Source organism: Melanerpes formicivorus, unplaced genomic scaffold (assembly GCF_026170545.1).
Source record: "Melanerpes formicivorus ecotype bairdi unplaced genomic scaffold, bMelFor1.0.p_v2 SCAF_23, whole genome shotgun sequence".
In the NCBI taxonomy this organism is placed as follows: Eukaryota; Metazoa; Chordata; class Aves; order Piciformes; family Picidae; genus Melanerpes; species Melanerpes formicivorus.
In genome coordinates, this window is record NW_027142375.1 from 1850868 (window position 1) to 1872591 (window position 21724).

The following is a 21724-nucleotide window of genomic DNA, read 5'->3' on the forward strand; positions in this document are numbered from 1 at the left end:
CCTTAGTTGCTGCATTCCAAGAGTGATTTGATCCATTCCTACATTGAAGTAAACAGAGAAATGACTCCAAACGTGGCAGTTATTCTCTCTAACTAATGTGATACTGCAGTGAGCCCCAATCCAGGGCTTTTGGCTTACTAGTGGGTAATGTTTTCCTATTCCATGATTCTTAGTGAAATGTTTCACAGGGGAGCTGAAGGTTGGCAGAAAAAAATTACTGACTTTGAAAATTTGACTCCAGCTAATTTTATGCTCAGAAGCAGAGCTGTGAATGGTCTGCTAAAGCTGCTACAGCAGGTTCATTAAGCCTTGGGTTGTTAGCCCTATATTGGCATACATTATACTGCAAAATTTGTTAGCAGGGTTGCTGACCAAATATGGAGAGGTTCCATATATCATAGAATCATAGAATCATAGAATCATGGAATCATAGAATGGTCTGGGACAGAAAGCACCTCCAAAGCTCATCCAGTCCAACCTCCCTGCAGTCAGCAGGGACATCCCCAACTAGATCAGGCTGCCTAGAGCCTCCTTGAGCCTCACCTTGAATATCTCCAGGGAAGGAGCCTCAACCACCTCCCTGGGCAACTTATTCCACTGATCCACTACCCTCATAGTGAAGAATTTCTTCCTCACATCCAATCTAAACCTGCTCAGCTGTAGTTTGAAGTCATTGTTCCTCATCCTGCCCTGGCAGGCCTTTGCAAACAGTCTCTCTCCAGCCTTCCTGTAGCCCCCTTCAGGTACTGGCAGGCTGCTATTAGGTCTCCCTGCAGCTTCCTCTTCTCCAGGCTGAACACCCCCAGCTCCCTCAGCCTCTCCTCACAGCAGAGGTCCTCCAACCCCTTGGTCATTTTCAGGGCCCTGTCATTCTGATTCACTTTATATTTGGGCTCTTAAAGAATGTAGGCAGCTTGTCCAACAACGTGTATGCATGGAAGTGAAAGAAAGGAACACATTTTGTTTCTCTCCTTTTGTTGGTCTCCCTGCCTGTGACTGTTCAGTGAGTGGGGTAAAACTCCCCTTAGCATTTAGTTTTTTCCTTAATGTTTCCTGGACTCTTACCAGAAGGCTTTTACAGTCTGTTGCCTGCCTCTCAGATTAAAAGAATGCTGGCATATTTTACCAGTCTCCTAGGATTCAAATGGCCTTTAATTAACAGGGAATTGGTGTTTCAGAGTGCAACCAAAACATGGGAAACTTTGGCTGCAAAGACTGGTCTCGGAGCCTTCCAGTTTTAGCTGGCTGGGCAAGGGGCACACAAATAAGTAAAACAGGGTCTGCTGTGAACAGGTAGTGGCTTATTGGTATGCAAAGGGATGTCTTCATTTGCATTCTGTTCCCAGAGAGCTGGTGGTTGGTAGCAGTAGCCAGGAGGAGCTTTCTATTGTGCAGAGTCTGAATCAGCTCCCTTCACGAGAGCAGAAAATGTTTATCAGTACCTCCCCACAACCAGAATTTTAGTGGCTGCTGAAATGCTTCTTAGTAGATCTGTCCTGACCAGCTGCTGAGGCAACAAGGTACGTTGTGTTTGGAGGGTTAGGCTGGCTCTTCCTCTGTAAGCTCCACAAGTGAGCATTTAATTAAGAAATGGAAAAGCCTGCAAAGGATCTGATTTCCACTGAGCTGAACAGCTCAGGATTCTTTTTCTTCCTGAGGCACTTTGCCTTTGGAGAGCTGAATGATAAGGCAGACATGAGAGACTGGAATTATAGGAGACCTTATTGTGGCATTCCAGTATCTTAAGGGGGGCTACAAGAAAGCTGGGGAGGAACTTTTTTGGGTGTCAGGGAGGGATAGGACTGAGGGGAACAGAGCAAAACTAGAAATTAGTAGATTCAGAGTGGAGGTGAGGAAGAAGTTCTTCCCCATAAGGGTGGTGAGAGACTGGCACAGGCTGCCCAGGGAGGGGGTACAAGCGTCATCCCTGGAGGGTTTTAAGGCCAGGCTGGATGTGTCCCTGAGCAACCTGATGTAGTGTGAGGTGTCCCTGATTGTGGCAGGGGGGTTGGAACTAGATGATCCTTGAGTTCCCTTCCAACCCTAACAATTCTGTGCTTCTACAGCAGAATGAGACTGGCTGAAGTTGGAGTGAGAAGTCAGGCATGCGCTGAGCTATCGCTGTTCTAGATAATCCGGGGAGTGAAATGGTTTATTAGCTAACCATAGTGATAGGTTGGTACCTGAAGCAACTACTGGCAAAGAAATATAACCAGTAGTCCCTGGGTCAGCTGTGTTCATTTTCAGTAATGCACTAATTTGTGGGGGAAGGAAAATGTATTTTCCATCCAGCCTTGGCTTGTTGTGGATGCTTTTCAGTGTTGACTTTCTTTCCTCCGACCCTGCCCTGATTGTAGCACTTGCTGAATGCCTTCTGCCTCTTTCTGCACCTAGGTGGTACATGCCAGAGCCCTGCTCTTCCAGCCCTAGTGCGTCCTCCTGCTCCACCTCTGCAGCCCTCACTGGATATTAAACCCTTTCTTCCATTTCCTCTGGACACTGCTGCAGCAGTCAATCTCTTCCCCAACTTCAATGCAGTAAGTACACTCCTAACAGTTACTGTCTGTGAGACAGCTGCCAGGGAAGATTCGAAAGGGCAGAAAGCAGAATTTTATGTACTCAGTTTAACCTGGAATATCTCCTCACCAAATAGCCAAATAGCTCTTTCAGGCACACTCTGGCAGGCCAGAAATTAAAGCCTAACTGAGTGTTAGCCAGAAGTAGTATGGAAGGAAAAAATTCTATGCTCCCAAGTGACACATAATCAAGTTAATTACTGTAATTAAGAGTAGCACAAGAATGTGCCCCTTCTAGAAGCAGTTTGAGGCAATTCATAACAAATTTCCACCATTCAGTTTTGATTTGTTTCCCTTTTCTGGATGTCACTGCATCCAGGTGGGGTTTGAATGTCTCTAGAGGAGACTCCACAGCCTCTCTGGGCAGCCTGCTGCAGGGCTCCTTCACCCTCACTGTAAAGAAGTTTCTCCTCATGTTGAGGTGTTCTTCTGTTGTTCTTCAGCTTATTATTGTGTACAACTGTCATGTGTGGGTTTGGAATTTCCCACTACATTAGCTAAAACATGACTCACTCAGTTGGGAAGCAAATGGAAGCTGTATTTACAAAGCAAAAACTACCCTCTGCAGTGGAATGCAATGAATGTGTACAAATATACAGTATTCACAGTATCATACAGGTATGTACACCCAGAAAGCAGCACAGAAACCCCCCTCTACCCCCCTCTGGCATTCCAGAAGGAGCAGGGAAACTGCTCTGATCTCCCCTAACACCCCCACTTCCCCACCTCCCCTTTCCCCCTATAATTAGAAGAAAAGAGAAGAGATGTTAGCAGGAATGTTAGTTCTTATCTGCATGGTCAGCTAGCAGCGATTCAAATCCTCCCCAGCTGAGCAGAAACAGCCAAACAGCCAGAGAAGAAGGAAAGGAATGAAGTGGAATGTGTGAGATTGCTGGGGTGCATCTTGGACATCTGGCCAATGAAATCCATTTAGAATAATCTTTTGTTTTCCTTTTTGCACCCAGCTGTGAATTGTTTATATTTCTCCACCTTTTCTGCTTGAAATCGGCAGCTAACTTTTAAAGGCATAGCCTAAAACTGCCACAACCACTCAAAAGAGCTTGGCCCCCTCCACTTGACACCCACCCCTCAGCTATTGATAGACATTGATCAGATCCCCTCTCAGCCTTCTCTTCTCCAGGCTCAACAGCCCCAGGGCTCTCAGTCTCTCTTCACAGGGGAGATGCTCAAGTCCCCTAAGCATCCTCCTGGCTCTCCCTTGGACTCTCTCCAGCAGGTCTCTGTCTCTCTTGGACTGGAGAGCACAAAGCTAGACACAGTATTGCAGGCATGGTCTCAGCAGGCAGAGTAGAGGGGGAGAAGAGACTCCCTAGACCTGCTGGACACAGAATCACACAGAATCACAGAATCACCAAGGTTGGAAGAGACCTCAAAGATCATCAAGTCCAACCTGTCACCCCCGACCTCATGACTAAACCATGGCACCGAGTGCCACATCCAATCCCCTTTTCAACACTTCCAGGGATGGTGACTCCACCACCTCCCTGGACAGCACATTCCAGTGGCAAATCACTCTTTCTGTGAAGAATTTCTTCCTAACATCCAGACTAAACCTCCCCTGGTGCAGCTTGAGACTGTGTCCTCTTGTTCTGGTGCTGGTTGCCTGGCAGAAGAGACCAAGCCCCTCCTGGCTACAACCTCCCTTCAGGTAGTTGTACACTTTTCTTGATGCACCCCCAGGGCTGTACAAATCTTTATCAGTAATATCTCTGGGCACTGAGGAGAGGGAAAAGTAAAATTGAGTAGCTTGAGAGATGCAAGGGAGATAATGTGAACCTTTGAACCATTCACTTTCAGAAGGAACATTTTCTGTTTATACAAGAAAGTGTAGAGCAAACATGCCAATTAACAATCTGGTTAGCTGAACATTTGTAGGTGCTGTGCTCCTAATTGTGAAGCAAATGGGTACCCTCAAGCTGTACATAAAAAGGAGTTAGAACAACACAGCTGTTGACACTGAAAACAGCTCCCCAGTGCAGAGCCTGAAGAACAAGAAGTTTATTACAAGTTTATCCAACAGAAAGAGATGAATCAAGTGCAGTGGGATTTAAAAGGGTAGACTTTATGAATGAAAGAAGCTGTGACTACAAAGAATGGTTGTGTAGAATTTTAAACCATGATTTGAAGATTGTCAGAGAAATAGAAAAGTAAGTGAATTGTTTGTGCCCAAAACCTGGTTGAGATCGTTTAGCAAATACTTTGTTGACTTCTGGGGGTTTGTCTGCTGAGTGAGAAGCTGCTCAGAAGCCTCTGTGCTTTTAACAATTATCATAGTATCATAGCACCAGTCAGGGTTGGAAGGGACCACAAGGATCATCTAGTTCCAACCCCCCTGCCATCGGCAGGGACACCCCACACTAGATCACACCTCCAGGGACAGAGCCCCAACCACCTCCCTGGACAACCCATTCCAGGGCTTCACCACTCTCATGGGGAAGAACTTCCTCCTCACCTCCAGCCTGAGTCTCCCCACCTCCAGCTTCATTCCATTCCCCCTAGTCCTATCACTACCTGAGATCCTGAGCAGTCCCTCCCCAGCCTTCTTGTAGCCCCCTTCAGATACTGGAAGGCCACAATTAGGTTGCCTCAGAGCCTTCTCTTCTGCAGACTGAACAGCCCCAACTCCCTCAGTCTGCCCTCACAGGCGAGGAGCTCCAGCCCTCTGCTCATCCTCGTGGCCCTTCTCTGGACACCTTCCAGCACGTCCATATCCCTCTTGTCATAGGGGCTCCAGAACTGGATGCAGTACTCCAGGTGGAGTCTTAGTGATCCAAAATGTCAGCAGTTGTACTGAAAACACACAGCTCCCTGAGTGCATCTGAATGCTTGTGCATGTGCTGTTAGTGTTCACGAGCCAAAGGAATTTCACAAAGCACCAAAGTCTAGAAGTTAATTAACTTGTAGGAAAATATTGATGTAAGTCCCTGGACTAAGAGCAAAATCTTAATGTTGCTGGACAGGACTTTAGTGGAAAACAATATACAGAAAACCCCTAAGCTGCATCTTCTTTCTAGTCTCCAAACCTCACCATCTTCAAAGCACAGACGCATCAGAACCCAGGGTTTGATTATTTCCAAGAGAAGGGTAGATTCCAGCCTCCTGAGAGACAGAATTTAGAGACTGCAAATCCAGGGCATTTGCCCTTCACAGGTTTAAAATCATACAGTGCAGGGGACTCAGACTGGATGTTAGGAAAAAGTTCTTCCCCATAAGGGTGGTGAGACATTGGAACAGGTTGCTCAGGAAGGGTGTAGAAGCCTCATCCCTGGAGGTTTTTAAGGCCAGGCTGGATTTGTCTCTGAGCAACCTGATGCAGTGTGAGGTGTCCCTGCCCATGGCAGGGGATTTGGAACTAGATGATCCTCAAGGTCCCTTCCAACCCTATCAGTTCTATGATTTCATGAAAAAAGAACTGTTCCTCTACTCATCTTTCTCATGATCCATCTGTGGTAATCCTTGTTCAGTCCCCTGATTTCTCCTGTTTGCTTATTCTGTGCCAGGAGCCCTAGGTGCAGTATTAAGAGCTTAATGTTTCACTTGCCTGTGTTAGAGATTCCTCCTGTTGAGCTGAAACCTTCTATGTTCCAGCTTGTCCATGGTGTTCTTTGGCTTATTAGGGTGCACCACCAAAAAGAGCTTGGCCCCCTCCACTTGACATCCACCCCTCAGATATTGATAGCCATTGATCAGATCCCTTCTCAGCCTTCTCCTCTCCAGACTAAACTGCCCCATGGCTCTCAGTCTCTCTCCATAGGGGAGGTGCTCAAGCACCCATATGAAATGAATTAAGTTCAGCAGTGACAACATGCTGTTAGAATGCTGTTTCCAGGAGAGGGGAGTTGGGGGCCACAGAATGGCCTCAGTTTTGTATCAATCATCATGGACTACCACCTATACAGAGGAACTTGGCCGTGAGAATACAGCCTGTGCTTTTGCTGAATGTGATTTCCATGAGAAGGACCTTTATCAGATGGAGAGCTCTGCTGCACCAGACTGTTAGGTTGTCAGACAAATACAGAGGATTATTGCTCCTGGGGCTGTTCCTTGCGTGGTTACTCATTTGCAGGTGTCTAGAAACAGGTTTGACTTGCCTTTTTTCCCCCCTTCGCTCAGCACTGCTGCTCAGGTGTAAGATAGCTATACTCTTTACTCTCTGCAGCTCTATTGCTGCTCAGCTGAATATTTTTCTGAAGAGACAAGGTTGCAAAAATGATGTCTGGCCTCAGGAATTCTTTATCACAATAATGTTTTCATCACTGGCCAGGACATTTAATTAAGAAGCCTGCAGGGAAAGAAGAGGGATTAGGGAATGAGCAAACACAAGAAAATCCTGGCAATTCAGCTTGTTTTATTTGGTGCTTGTAAAATAGGAATGAGTCAGTGTCAGTATGAAATATTAAATTCTTTGACTTGGCCAGATTTATTTGCTGTACATTTAAATCCTTTGTTTACACCCTGGGCTCTGTGATTGGATGGCCCTCTTCTCCAGAGTTGTTGCTGTTATTTCCTTTGGACTTGATGCACTGTTAAGCAGCATCAGACTAACCCCAGCCTTAATCCCACTGCAACCTCTTCCACAAATGTTTGGCTTTTGCTTGCAACTTATAGCTGAGGCTCATGCAAGTTCCAGCCCAAGCATCAACACAAAAATTCCGGTTATCTTTTTCTTAACCTGGCCTTACATTTTAGTAGCACTCCTGCACCTATTATTGGAATTGCTTTCACTGTGGCCATGTGAGCCTCATGAATTTCAATAAGGCCATGTGTAAGGTCTTGCACCTGCATAGAGACAATCCCCAATATCATTACAGACTGGACAGGATGAGGTGTGGATTGAGAGCAGTCCTATGGAGAAAGCTGAGAAGTTGGTTGTGAACTGGCAATGTGTGTTTTCAGCCCTAAGAGCCAATTATCACAGGCTCACAGGATGTTGGGGGTTGGAAGGGACCTCCAGAGATCATCAAGTCCACCCCCCTTGCCAGAGCAGGTCACACAGGAATGCATCCAGACAGGATGTTGAGGTGGAACCTCCTGTGCTGCAGTTTCTATCCATTGCCCCTTGTCCTATCACAGGATGCAGCTGAGCAGAGCCTGTCCCCTCCCTCCTGACCCCCAGCCCTCAGATATTTAGAAACATTGATTAAATCCCCTCTCAGTCTTCCCTTCTCCAGCCTAACCAGCCCCAGGGCTCTCAGCCTCTCCTCATCAAGCAGTGCTCCAGTCCTTCAATCATCCTGTTTGCCTGCCGCTGGACTCTCTCCAGCAGATCCCTGTCCCTCTTGAACTGGGGAGCCCAAAACTGGATGCAATATTCCAGGAGTGGCCTCACCAGAGCAGAGCAGAATATATATACAGGGCCACATAAAAAGCAGTATGGCCAGGAGATCAGGGGGTGTTTTACCTGCTCTACCTTGCTGTCATAAGACCCCACCTGAAGTATGGCATCTAATGCTGGGGTCTCCAATAAAAAATGGACATGGACCTGTAAAAGGGTCCAGAGGAGGGCAACAAAAATGGTCAAGGGGCTGGAACACTTTTCCTGTGAACTAAAGCTGAGAGTTGGCATTATTCAGCAGGAGAAAATGGAGGAGAAAAGACTCTGGAAAGACCTTATGATGGTCATTCAGTTCTCAGAGAAGGTTTATAAGATGGAGAGAGCAATTTTAACTGGGCCTGTAGTGACAGGACAAGCAGCAACATTTTTAATCTGAGAAAGGGCAGGTTTAGATTGGAAGAAAGACTTTTTACTGTGGAGTTGGTGGTGAGACACTGGCATGTGTTGTGCAGAGCAGTTGTGGATGTCCCATCATAAAAAGGGTCAAGGTTGGGTTGGCTGGCTGGGGCTTTGAGCAACCTGATCTGGTTGAAGGTGCCAATGTCCATGGAAGAGGTGTTGGACTCGATGGTCTTGAGTCCTGGCTAACACAGCCTGCCTTCACTATCCACCTTCTCTACACACAGATGGGAGGGAAAGTAGCACAAAAAGTATTGTCAAAATCATGTCCAAGTGTCCTAGTGATCAATGGTGAGCAGGTAGTGAACCTTAGTACTGACTAGGTGTTTGATCTTCATAGTGGAGGAAAGCAGTTTGGGTTTCACAGAGATATACTATATTTTCCTCCAAAATTACCAGCTGGGATAGCAACTTTCATGTTATGTGGCCACTAACACAAGAATGAATGGACCTGAGAGTATGGCTGCTTCCACATCACCCCTCTGAAAATTCATGAAGGATTAGAAGTGTCCTGGGTTAACAGAACCCCTCTCACAAGCTCTCTTCTCCACACACAGACAAGAGGAAAAGTAACACAAATAAAACCCACGTCTGGGTTGAGATCAAGAGAGCTTAATGAGGTGAGAAGATGCACAATTACCTTAGTCTGCTTGCAGAAAAGCACAGCAAAAGGCAGAAGCAGCAGCAGAAGCCAGTGACCTCCCAAACCCCCAATGGGAAAGACCAACACCCCAAAAAGCAGATACTGAAAGCACCAGCCATAAAAGGAAACCTCCCAGGTTACAGTCTGAGTTTCAAGCCACACAGCACTCTGCTCCAGCCAGCACTTTGATTTTGAAGCAGGCATCACAGCAGCATGGTATTGAACATGAGCAGCACATTCGACTCAGCCCATGACACCTTGAAAGGTCCCTTCCAAACCAAACTCTTCTCTGATTCCTCACAACTCACTTTAACAGTTTTAGGGCTGTGTTCCAATTAGGGAATTAACAGTCTCCACTGCTTATGATAAGCATCTGTCACCTCTTGCCACACGGAATGCAGCAATCTTGAGGGCTTAGAGGATTTAGCTCATGGGTGCAAAGGGGTAGTTACCAGAAAAATTAAATCCATTAAAAAGTTTTATTTTTATTCAAATTAGATTTTTATCAAGGGTGCTTCAACCTTCTGGGATTGCTTTCAGTAGAAATTCAGGTTTCTAGGATGCACATTCTCCTGGGGAAGCAAATGCTGAGATTATCTTAAAATAGCCTAAGCTCCTGGCATCTCACCTTGCTGAACACTCTAATAGTGATCCCTGGGTTCTTCTCTGCACCTGCACTGTACCTGCCAATGATCTGACCATGCTTGTTTCCTGACTGCCCTCTGGTTTTTTAAGAGCACTGTGGGCCTTTGGTGAATCTTTTTTGACCTATCCAGAAGACCTTTGTCGAGTTTGTTTGTAATAACATCACCTAGGATTGGCCTTCTCGAGCTGCTGTCTTTGCTGGCATTCAGCTTTGTGGTTAGGCCACACCTTGAGTCCTGTGTCCAGCTCTGGGCTCCTCAGTTTAGGAAAGAGGTTGAGTTGCTGGAAGGTGTCCAGAGAAGGGCAGGGGTCTAGAGCACAGCCCTGTGAGGAGAGGCTGAGTGAGCTGGGGTTGCTTAGCCTGGAGGAGAGGAGGCTCAGAGGAGACCTTCTTGCTCTCTGTAACTACCTGAAGAGAGGCTGTAGCCAGGTGGAGGTTGGTCTCTTCTCCCAGGCAACCAGCACCAGAACAAGAGGACACAGTCTCAAGCTCCACCAGGGGAGGTTTAGTCTGGATGTTAGGAAGAAGTTCTTCCCAGAAAGAGAGATTGGCCATTGGAATGTGCTGCCCAGGGAGGTGGTGGAGTCACCATCACTGGAAGTGTTTAAAAAGAGACTGGATAAGGCATTTAGTACCATGGTTTAGTTGATTAGGTGGTGTTGGGTGATAGGTTGGACTGGATGATCTTGAAGGTCTGAAGGTCTTTTCCAACCTGGTTAATTCTGTATTCTCACCATCACTGGAAGTGTTTAGGAAGAGACTGGATGGGGTGCTTGGTGCCATGGGTTAGTTGATTAGATGGTGTTGGGTGATAGGTTGGACTTGATGATCTCAAAGGTCTTTTCCAACCTGGTTAATTCTATTCTATTCTATTCTAGTCTAGTCTAGTCTAGTCTAGTCTAGTCCATTCCATTCTATTCTTTTCTATTCTTTTCTGTATTTAAGGTGCTTAAGGGTGTCTCAGTGCTTGTGGTCATTTGGCAAGGTCACATTTTGTTTTCTTTGTGGGTGCAGATAGGATGTTGTTCACACACAGTGAGCAGATAGCAGAGTTATTTCCACCATCTGTCTGATAGCTCACAGTTTCTTCAGGATTCTTCTGACAGTATATCACTCTAGTCCCTCAGCACCTTTTAGCTGAAGAATTCATATTGCTCCTTCTTACCCTGTGAGAATGGGTGGACTTCTAAATAGTTGCAGTGGGTTGAAGTTACCTCCACAATAAAATTGCCAGAGCAGCTCAGTTGGAAAACAAATGAAGCTCTATTTACAAGCAGATCTACAGTAGTGAAATATGCAATGCAATTAGTATGTGCAAAATATACAATGTTTAGATGAATTTACAAACAACACAAGAAACTCCCTGGACAAAACCAGCGGGCTGCCAACAGCTTCCCCTTCTTTTCCCTGGAGAAGGGAAAAAGAAAGAGGGCAAAAGCAGAGAGTAGCCTTTTAGTGCTTAGCCACAACAAGCCACAGCCAAGGTCAGCAACAGCCAAGCAAAAGCAACCAGCAAGTATCAGCTAGAGTGAAGAAGCCAAAAAGAGCAAGAGTTAGTTTACACAACTAACTTTATGTTAGTTTCAGCCTAATGGGATTATTTAGACCTTGTCACTATTTCCCCTCTTATGTCCAGTGGTAATTTATTTACATTCTACCACTTCTCTACTCAATCTGTGGAAAATTTTCCTAGGCATCAGCCTAAAACTACCCCAGTAGTCCAACCAATTCTCGTGTCTATAATTAACTGGAGAGGTCTGAAGCATAAGCACTCTGTTCATATAGCTTGTGACTTCACTATTAGATTAATGTCTATAAACCAGCTTATGGCATAGAAACCTGAAGGCATTTTCATAATCAATATTGTAGTCTGGAAATGGTTGTTGGGCAAAGGGCTTCCTGTACCTCAAAATGACTCACAGCAAAAGTATACTTTTTTAATTTGCTTAAGTGGTTTCTTGGTTTTGATAAAGCAATCAGTGGGATCTACCTATCTCCCAAGTGTGTTTGTTTAGCTGCTGATTAGTAATTGCAAAGGAACTTTTGGAGTTATCCTTCCTTACACTTTTGCTGGAGTTAGCTTGGAGTTGGAAAGTCACAGTATCCAAAGGAAAGGCAAGAGCACAGCCTTTACTGGGTGCTAAAGGTCCCTCAGGCCTTTGGTTTACATGGAAAAAAGTATCATAGTATCACAGTATCAGTCAGGGTTGGAAGGGACCACAAGGGTCATCTAGTTCCAACCCCCCTGCCATGGGCAGGGACCCCCACACTGGATCAGGCTGGGGAAGGCAAGAGACTGTTTACAAGGGCCTGGAATGACAGGACAAGGGGCGATGGCTTCAAACTAGAGCAGAGCAGATTGAGATTGGATATCAGGAAGAAGTTCTTCACTATGAGGGTGGTGGAACACTGGCACAGGTTGCCCAGGGAGGTGGTTGAGACTTCTTCCCTGGAGATATTCAAGGTGAGGCTCAATGAGGCCCTGAGCAGCCTGGTCGAGTTGGGGATGTCCCTGGTGACTGTGGGGTGGTCAGACTGGCTGAGCTTTGGAGGTCCTCTCTGGCCTGCACCATTCCAGGATTCTATGAAATTAAATGAAGAACTCTTCAGATTTGTCAAGTCGTGATGGGTGAATTACTTCAAGCTGCTTTAACAAAGCATTTTGTAAAGCATTTTAAATAAGCATTTAATCAGTTGATGTTTGCACCCTTTGTCTTGGACAGAACTCAGGTGAAAAAGATAAATGATTGTTTTATTCTGCAAAGAGTATAAAACTTTACTGGGTTGCATAATAAGTGTAACTCATAAAATCTTCAGTTTAAATATAGGTGGTTATTAACCTGGATTGGAAAAGCTGCAATTAAAGTGAACAGGAACCTCTTAAAGCAATTATTAGATTACCTTAGTCTGAGGAGGAAAAAGAGTGGTGAAGCTCTAAAATCTCAGCACTCTTTCTGTTGACAAGACAGACTTTTGGTGTGGATATTCCCTAGCCTTAGGCATGTTTGTGTTGCTAACCTAGCTGAAGAAGTATTTACTGCCTGTTTTTGTGTGTGTGTGTGTGTGTACAACCTGCAGTTTGTTCTTCACATGAACTTCAAAGTTTCCACAGCAGGTAATTTCACACACAGCAAACACAAGGCTGAGCACAATTGCTTCATTAATTTCTTATTCACAGCATGTAATAACAGTGCTGCTGTTCACAGGCTCACAGGATGTCAGGGGTTGGAAGGGACACAAAGAGATCATCGAGTCCAACCCCTCTGCCAAAGCAGGACCATACAATCTAGCTCAGCTCACACAGGAACATATATTCAGTATTCAGTATTCCTAAGGTTGGAAGGGACCTCAAAGATCATCGAGTCCAACCTGTCACCCCAGACCTCATGACTAGAGTAGGGAGGACACTACTGCCCACTGCAGGCTTTGAACTCACGACCTTCCCATTAAGGGTCTGATGCACTACCAACTGAGCCACTTGAAGGACCCAGACAGACAGACAGACAGGCATTGAAAGTCTCCAGAGAAGGAGACTCCACAACCTCTCTGGGCAGCCTGTTCCAGTGCTCTGGGACCCTTACAGTAAAGAAGTTCCCCTTTGTATTGAAGTGGAACCTCCTGTGCTGCAGCTTATATCTGTTGCTCCTTGTGCTATCACAGGGAGCAAGTGAGCAGAGCCTGTCCCCTCCTTCCTGACCCCCAGCTCTCAGATATTTCTAAACATTTATTAAATCCCCTCTAAGTCTCCTCTTTTCCAGACTAAAAAGCCCCAGGTCCCTCAGCCTCTCCTCACCAGGCAGTGCTCCACTCCCCTAATCATCCTGGTTATTCAACAACTTCTCCTAAAGCCACACTCATTTTTATCCTTTGTGATAATGAAAAGATTTGAGGTTTGCTCTTTTCCACTCTTCATAGTCAGAGTAGTTCAGAGCTAATAAATGGCACATACTGAGGAGCTCATTTATCTGGCATCCTTGTATTGTGCACTCTGATGGAACATTTCTGTAATGTCCACATCCTCTCTAATTTATTTCATCCTAACATATTTTTGCTGAGAGAAGAAAGTCCCCAAAGGTTATATGTTGGACTTAGAATTAGATATAGAGCTCCAGATCCTCATGCAACTACTGTTTTTCCTGGCAGATTTCCTTTGGCTCCACTGAAGACTTAAAGTAATACTGTGTAAATATTCATGCAGGTTAAATTAGTAATCAAAATTATTCACTGGCATTCAGTACGAAAGCTCACATCTCCCAAGAAATTAATGTTTGTCACACAGGCTCACAGGATGTCAGGGGCTGGAAGGGACCTCCAGAGATCACTGCATCCAAACCCCTTGCCAGAACAGGGCCATAGAATCCAGCACAGTTCACACAGGAATGCATCCAGATGGGGCTGGAAAGTCTCCAGAGAAGGAGACTCCACAACTGCTCTGAGCAGTGTGTTCCAGTGCTCTGTGACCCTCACAGTGCAGAAGTTCCTCCTCACGTTGAGGTGGAACCTCCTGTGCTGGAGTTTATATCCACTTGCCCTTCTCCTATCCCAGGGTGCAACTGAGCAGAGCCTGTCCCCTCCCTCTTGACACTCAGCCCTCAGACAATTATAGACATTTATGAAATCCCCTCTCAGCCTTCTCCTCTCCAGACTAAACAGCCCCAGGGCTCTCAGCCTCTCCTCAGCAGGCAGTGCTCCAGTCCCTTCAGCATCCTTGTAGCCCTCCCTTGGACTCTCTCCAGTAGATCCTTCTCTCTCCTGAGCTCGGGAGCCCCAAACTGGATGCAATATTCCAATACATTTATTTATATAAAATAGATGTGTGTCAGATTACTATTGCTATTTACATGAATCCAAATCAATGTGGTTTTTTTTCTGTCAAAACATAATATTTTGTCCAGAATTGGATATTTCATGTGGGAAGAGCAAATGATTTACTATTACACTTATACATTCTTTATCAGAAGGACTGAAGAGTTTTTAATGTATTGTGGAGTTTCCTCACACAACAAAAGCAATGATGTTTAGAAGGAAAGGTAGAAGCTCTCTTAGAATCATAGAATAGAATCATAGAATCAATGAGGTTGGAAAAGACCTCAAAGATCATCAAGTCCAACCTGTCACCACAGACCTCATGACTACTAGACCATGGCACCAAGTGCCACATCCAATCCCCCCTTCAACACCTCCAGGGATGGTGACTCCACCACCTCCCTGGGCAGCACATTCCAATGCCTAACAACTTTCTCTGTGATGAACTTTTTCCTCACCATGAGCCTAAACTTCCCCTGGTGCAGCTTGAGACTGTGTCCTCTCCTTCCAGGCTGGTTGCCTAGGAGAAGAGACCAACCCCCACCCGGCTGCAACCTCCCTTCAGGTAGTTGTAGAGAGCAAGAAGGTCTCCCCTGAGCCTCCTCTTCTCCAGGCTAAGCAACCCCAGCTCCCTCAGCCTCTCCTCACAGAGCTGTGCTCCAGACCTCTCCCCAGCTTTGATGCCCTTCTCTGGACACCTTCCAGCATCTCAACATCTTTCCTAAACTCAATGTCCTTCTTAAACTGAGGGGCCCAGAACTGGACACAGGACTCAAGGTGTGGCCTAACCAGTGCTGAGTACAGGGCAGAATGACTTCCCTGCTCCTGCTGGCCACACTATTCCTGATGCAGGCCAGGATGCCTTTTGCCTTCTTGGCCACCTAGGCACACTGCTGGCTCATGTTCCGCCAGCTGTCCATCAGCACCCCCAAGTTCCTTTCTGTTTGGCAGCTCTCCAGCCACTCCAACCCCAGCCTGTAGGGCTGCATGGGGTTGCTGTGACCAAAGTGCAGTGTTAATGACTCTCAACTGAAGGCTGAATAGTCTATCATAGAAGGAAAATTGCAGAACCAACCAAGCAACCAAAGCAGAGCTACAGGAAAGAGTCATTATTAATTACATATAGAGGTGGCACAGAGCCTGCTGGAAATCTGACCAGAAGTTTCTTTTAACAGTTTGTTACTGTGAAATTGCTAGGATGTCTGAACTGCAGAGCCAGCAATCCTATGAAATAAAGGCTGTGGCAAGAGTTCCTGCTACTGAGCAGAATAATCCTGTGAGAAGAACTGTTTCAAGTTATAGTGTTATTTTAAGTCATTCCTGGAACCTTTGTCAAGAGGCCAGGAAAGGTGTAAACCTCCAACCTTTACTTCCTTCATTCCTGTGCAGTTTCCACTAGGCTTATCTGTGATCCACCACATCCATACTTTGTTAAAGCTCCAGAGAACTATGCTCTCCTTACCTTGGGATCCTGAAAACAGTGCAGGCTGATGGTGAGGATGTGTTTACTTTTTGAGCTGCTCAGGTTTCTGCGGCCGGAAAAGCTAAGCAGCTGGCTAAGTACTTAAGCATCCAACAGTCTGGGCAGCTACAGTACCTGAGTGGTGCAACAGGTGAACCCCAAGGAGATTCAGCAAGAGCAAGTGCAGGGTTCTACTCCTGGCCCAGAATAATCCTCACTGTCAATATAGACTGGGGGGAGGAGGTGAGAGAAAGCAGCCTGAGGACAAGGGCTCGGGGGTGCTGATGGATGAGAAGCTGGACAGGAGCAGGCAGGGTGAGCTTGCAGCACAGAAGGCAAATCACAGCCTGGGCTGCATCCAAAGCAGCTTTGCCAGCAGATCCAGAGAGGTGATTCTGCCACTTTACTCTGCTGAGACCTCACCTGGAGTACTGAGTACAGCTCTGGAGCCCTTAGTACAGGAAGGACATTGACCTGATGGAGAGGGTCCAGAGGAGGGCCATGAAAATGGTCAGGGGCTTGGAACAGCTCTGCTATGAGGACAGGCTGAGGGAGCTGGGGGGTGTTCAGCCTGGAGAAGAGAAGGTTCTAATAGCAGTCTGCCAGTACCTGAAGGAGGCTACAGGAAGGATGGAGAGAGACTGTTTGCAAAGGCCTGCAGGAACAGGACAAGGGCCAAGGGCTTCAAACTAGAGCAGAGCAGATTTAGATTGGATGCTAGGAACAAGTTCTTTCCTATGAGGGTGGTGGAACACTGGAACAGGTTGCCCAAGGAGGTGGTTGAGGCTCCTGCCCTGGAGATATTCAAGGTGAGGCTGGTTGAGGCCCTGGGCAGCCTGATCTAGCTGGGGATGTCCCTGCTGACTGCAGGGAGGTTGGACTGGATGAGCTTTGGAGGTCCCTTCTGGCCCTGACCATTCTATGATTCTCTAACAATAAAAGACAGGACCAGATCAAAGCACTACTTATTCTGGTAGCCATTCTCAGACAACTTATGGAAGAACAGAAGTGCAGAGAACACATACAGCAAAAACACTTGCCAGTGAGATGTGTTTTAGGGAGTTACTGAGAAAAATGTGTTGTCTTGGCATGTGATAGCCCTCCATGAGGTAACATGCTGAACTGGGTAAATCAGCAGGAGTTTGTTTAATTTAACTCCAAATGAGGTAATCTGAATTTCCTCATTCCCTGTTCCAGATGGTGCCTAATATAGCCAGGCAGGAAGATATGCAGGAAAATTCCCCTGGGCAACCTAAGTGATAGGAAGAGATGGGAATACATCAACTATGACTTGCTATAAGCAGTAGAAGCCTAAGGACAGTTTTTAAGGGGCTCTGGTTGTGAGAGCTGAAAGTGGATGAAAAAAAACCTTCTGCCACCTTACTCATATTTTGTGTTTGAAATGTACTGATTTGCTAATGGATCCAACCTATTACATTACTGGTGTTGAAAGAACTCAGATGGCAAAGATAAATCACAGGGGTAGATGCCAGAGTTAATTATAGCAGCGCTCTTCCAAACAACACTATCAGCTTTGGGAGCTGCAAGAGCTATTGTTGGCATTAGGAAGTAACATGAGAGAGTGGTGTCTGGGAGAAGAGTGGCAGTGCAGAGACTGCCAGGTTGGAAAATACTGGCTATATGGTGCTGGGCTTGGAAAGAGGTGGGAGGAAGAGCAGGAGGTTTCCAAGAAGACAGCCTTAGAAATATCTCAGAATTGCTGTTTGAAAAGTGGATTTGCTTCGCACACAAAAGGAACGGTGGAAACATTTGAAAGCAAGTTGAAGGATCCACTTTCCACTTACAGCCTGCTTACATCTTTGTTCCTGGCAGGAAGAGTTCTTTTCCTTTTTAGTTGCTTGCTTTTCCCAGGGAATTAATGTCTGCTGAAACTTTGGGAAGCAAGTTTGTTCTCCCTACATCTATATTGTCTTTTCCTGGGAGCTGTAGCTACTCACAATCTAATTATTATTTTCATTGTGCATTTGAAAGAAAAGAGAGAAATTACCTTGATGCTTACTGAAAATATGTCTCAGACACCAAATTAAAAACCTTCTGTGCTTCTGAAAGCAGAAAGAGGAATTCTTCCTTTAAGAACAGAGCCATAGCTCCACAGCTGTTCACTCTCTGTTCTTTAAAGGTTCCCTTGTGAAGGAGAATTGTTCTGAGGTTTCTAGTCACAAAGATTATAGCCTGTATTTTTTTTGGTCTTAAGTGGCCTCCTCTCCCATTAAACAAGACCATAAATAAGTAAAGCCTCCCCCAGCAAATACTGTACAGGCATGCTCTCTCTGTGGTGTCATCAAGACAATAAATCTCTTCAAACAGGCAGAGCTTCTAGAACGTGAAGGAACAACTGTTTGAGATCACACCAGGCTGCACAAAAGCCATGGCTCTGAAGATTAGCTTTGATTTCCTTTTCTTTGCTACAACCCCAGCATTCAATTGGGAAAATTTTGTGTTCTGTTTAGAGCTATTTCCTTTATCTGTTTCTCCATAAACCACTGCAACTTTCCCAGAAGTCCTTCAATGTGTTTTTCAGAAGCTTTCTTAGTAGCTGCTGTGGCATATGGGGGAAAATATGGCTCAAACAAACGCTGACCCTGAGGGCACAGAGTTCTCTTTGTGAGATGTCCCTTGAGCAGCTCAGGTGTGAATACAAGCAAGCAATACTCTGCAGCTATTGTGATTTGTATGAATACAAGGAACTTATTAACTTTGTGTAAATACAAGGAAATTGCTAACTTTGTAACAGGAGAGGGAATGGTTACCTCTGTTAAAATTCAAACTTTCTTCTCTTCTATTTTAATGAGAAAAAAGCAGAATCTAGCCAACTTGGAACTCAAAAACACTGAGTATGCAAAGTGTAAAATGGGTTAGGATTTCAGGCACAGGAAGTTTCATCTAAATATGAGGATGTTTTTTTCCCTGTGAGGGAGACAGAGCACTGGAGCAGGCTGTCCAGGGGGTTGTGGAGTCTCCCTCTCTGGAGATACTCAAAACCTGCCTGGATGTGTTCCTGTGTGATCTGCTCTAGGTGCTCCTGCTCTGGCAGGGGGGTTGGACTGGATGACCTTTTGAGGCTCCTTCCAGCCCCTGAAATTCTGTGATTCTGTGATTATCATCCTTACTTATTCACTTCTGGGGTTTGATTAATATCTCTGCTTCATACTGCTTGAACTCACAGTTAAACACGGAGGTATCTTACCTGTGCTGCTGAAAAGAAGCATTGCTGTGTACCAGAGCACACTAAAAGAAAGGTTGTGAAGAACAACTTTAAGTTCAGTAACTGAACACTGTCAGCATTTGTGCAGCTTTTCAGTGTGACACAAGATTAAACAGCAAGGCAAAAAGCCACAATACTGCCATAGTATTTTCTTTAGTGTATAACCTTTTAAATAAAAGGAGGATTAACAATGATCTGCTTTAGTCTTTAGTTGCCATTAACAACATTTCAGTCTTCAACCTTTGCAGGGATTTAAGTTGATCATATAATCAGCAGAGTTTTCTAAGTGGTTACAGCTACCAGCTCCAAACCATAACAGCTTCCAACCTATGCTAAGAAATCTTTGTCTTTCTAGGCTTTTGTCACATAATAGCATCAAAAATGGTTGGGTTTAATCAGCTGATCCTGGCTTTTCGTAGTACAGAGTGAGAGGAAAAACCCCAAGTCTTCAGCAAAATGGAGCTGAGGAAGCACACTCTTGTGATAAAGATGATCATTAAAGACACTGGAAATTGTATTGGCTAAAAGTTCCTCACCTTGCAAGTAGTGATATTCAGATAATCTTTGAACTTAGGGAAGTTCTGTTATGGGCAGAGGAGCTTGTGGGGATATTGCACACTTGAGAATTAATTTGTGTGCTGTTTGTAGACAGCCCAAAGTTCCAGATGACAGCTGCACCCAAAGAGTGGCTGCCATGGCTCCATGTCCCAGTGGAGGCCAGTGGCAAGTGGAGTCCCTCAGGGATCAGTACTGGGACCAGTCCTATTTAACATCCTTGTTGGTGCCATGGACAGTGGCATTGAGGCACCTTCAGCACCAAGCTCTGTGGTGTGGCTGACAGCTGGAGGGAAGGGATCCATCCAGAGGGACCTGGACAGGCAGCAGGACTGGGCCCAAGCCAACCTCATGAGGTTCAACAAGACCAAGTTCAAGGTCCTGTGTCTGGATTGGGGCAATATCAAGTACTGATAGAGACTGGGCAGGGACTGGCTTGAGAGCATCCCTGAAGAAAAGGACTGGGCCATGCTGGTGGATGAGAAGCTCAACATGAGCCAGCAGTGTGCACTTGCAGCCCAGAGACCCAACCAGAGCCTGGGCTGCAGCAAGAGAAGTGTGGCCAGCAGGTTGAGGGAGGTGATTCTCCCCCTCTGCTCCACTCTGGTGAGACCACACCTGGAGTACTCATCCAGGTCTGGAGCCTCTATTACATGAAGGACCTGGAGGTGCTGGGAGGTGTCCAGAGAAACATATGGGGATGCTGGAACATGTCCCAAGAATGGCCATGAGGATGAACAGATAGCTGGAGCTCTTCTGCTATGGAACCAGACTGAGAGAGTTGGAGTCTGGAGAAGAGAAAGCTCCAGGGAGACCTTCTTGTGGCCTTCTAGTATCTTAAGGGGGTGACAAGAAAGCTGGGGAGGGACTTTTTAGGGTGTCAGGGAGTGATAGGAGTGGGGGAATGGAGCAAAACTAGGAAGGGGTAGATTCAGATTGGATGTTAGGAAGTTGTTCTTCCCCATGAGGGTGGTGAGAGACTGGCACAGGTTGCCCAGGGAGGTGGTGGAAGCCTCATCCCTGGAAGTTCTTAAGGCCAGGCTGGATGTGGCTGTGAGGAACCTGCTGTAGTGTGAGGTGTCCCTGCCCATGGCAGGGGGTGTGAAACTAGATGATCCTAGAGGTTGTTTCCAACCCTGACAGTTCTGATTCTATGATGTAAGTAAGAATGTTGAAGACCCCTTTTAGCATATCATCTACGTAAAAACTTGTTTTTCTCTTGTATTACAGCATCACTACTACCTTTTCCAATTCTTGGTAGTCTTCACTGTAAGAGATAGCATTCAGATAATGTGCAACAAAGGACAGGAGGTTGATGTGCTGTGAAATCAGCAAGGGCTCTAGGCCTTAGTTTTTCAAAGCCTTTAAGCACTTTGCATATCAAAGGTATGCACTGTGAGCTGCTACCCAGCAGCTCCTGGTGGATTAGCTGCAGTCCATTCTAGATGCTTAAGAAGCAGAACTATACTGTGCAAAATGCTTGGTCCACCTGTCATGTATGTTCATTATTAAAAGCAAACCATCAGAGAGATGGAACCATGTTATTATCACAGGATGTCAGGGGTTGGAAGGGACCCAAAGAGATCATCGAGTCCAACTCCCCTGCCAGAGCAGGACCATAGAATATAGCTCAAGCTCACACAAGAATGCATCCAGATGGGCCTTGAAAGTCTCCAGAGAAGGAGACTCTACAACCTCTCTGGACAGCCTGTTCCAGTGCTTTGTGACCCTTAGAGTAAAGAAGTTCACCTTGTGTTGAGGTGGAACCTCCTGTGCCACAGCTTACATCCATTGCTCCTTGTGCTATCACAGGGAGCAAGTGAGCAGAGCCTGTCCCCTCCCTCCTGACCGATATTTATAATCATTTATGAAATCCCCTCTAAGTCTTCTCTTTTCCAGTCTAAAAAGCCCCAGGTCCCTCAGCCTCTCCTCACCAGGCAGTGCTCAAGTTCCCTAATTATCCTGATAGCCCTCTGCTGGACCCTCTCCAGCAGATCCCTGTCCCTCCTGAACTGGGGAGCCCAAAACTGGATGCAGTACTCAAGATGAGGTCTC

The 21724-nt window shown here is 45.9% G+C and overlaps 1 protein-coding gene across 4 annotated transcripts in view; it reads left to right on the top strand.

The window, feature by feature from the left end:
- ZNF385D (zinc finger protein 385D) overlaps positions 1 to 21724 on the top strand; it is a 389020-nt gene that overhangs the window by 266349 nt on the left and 100947 nt on the right. For all 4 annotated transcript variants that reach the window (XM_068152311.1, XM_068152313.1, XM_068152312.1 and 1 more), the window contains one exon: positions 2395 to 2537. In XM_068152311.1, the coding sequence (XP_068008412.1) occupies positions 2395 to 2537 (143 nt within the window). The remainder of the gene's footprint in view (positions 1 to 2394; positions 2538 to 21724) is intronic.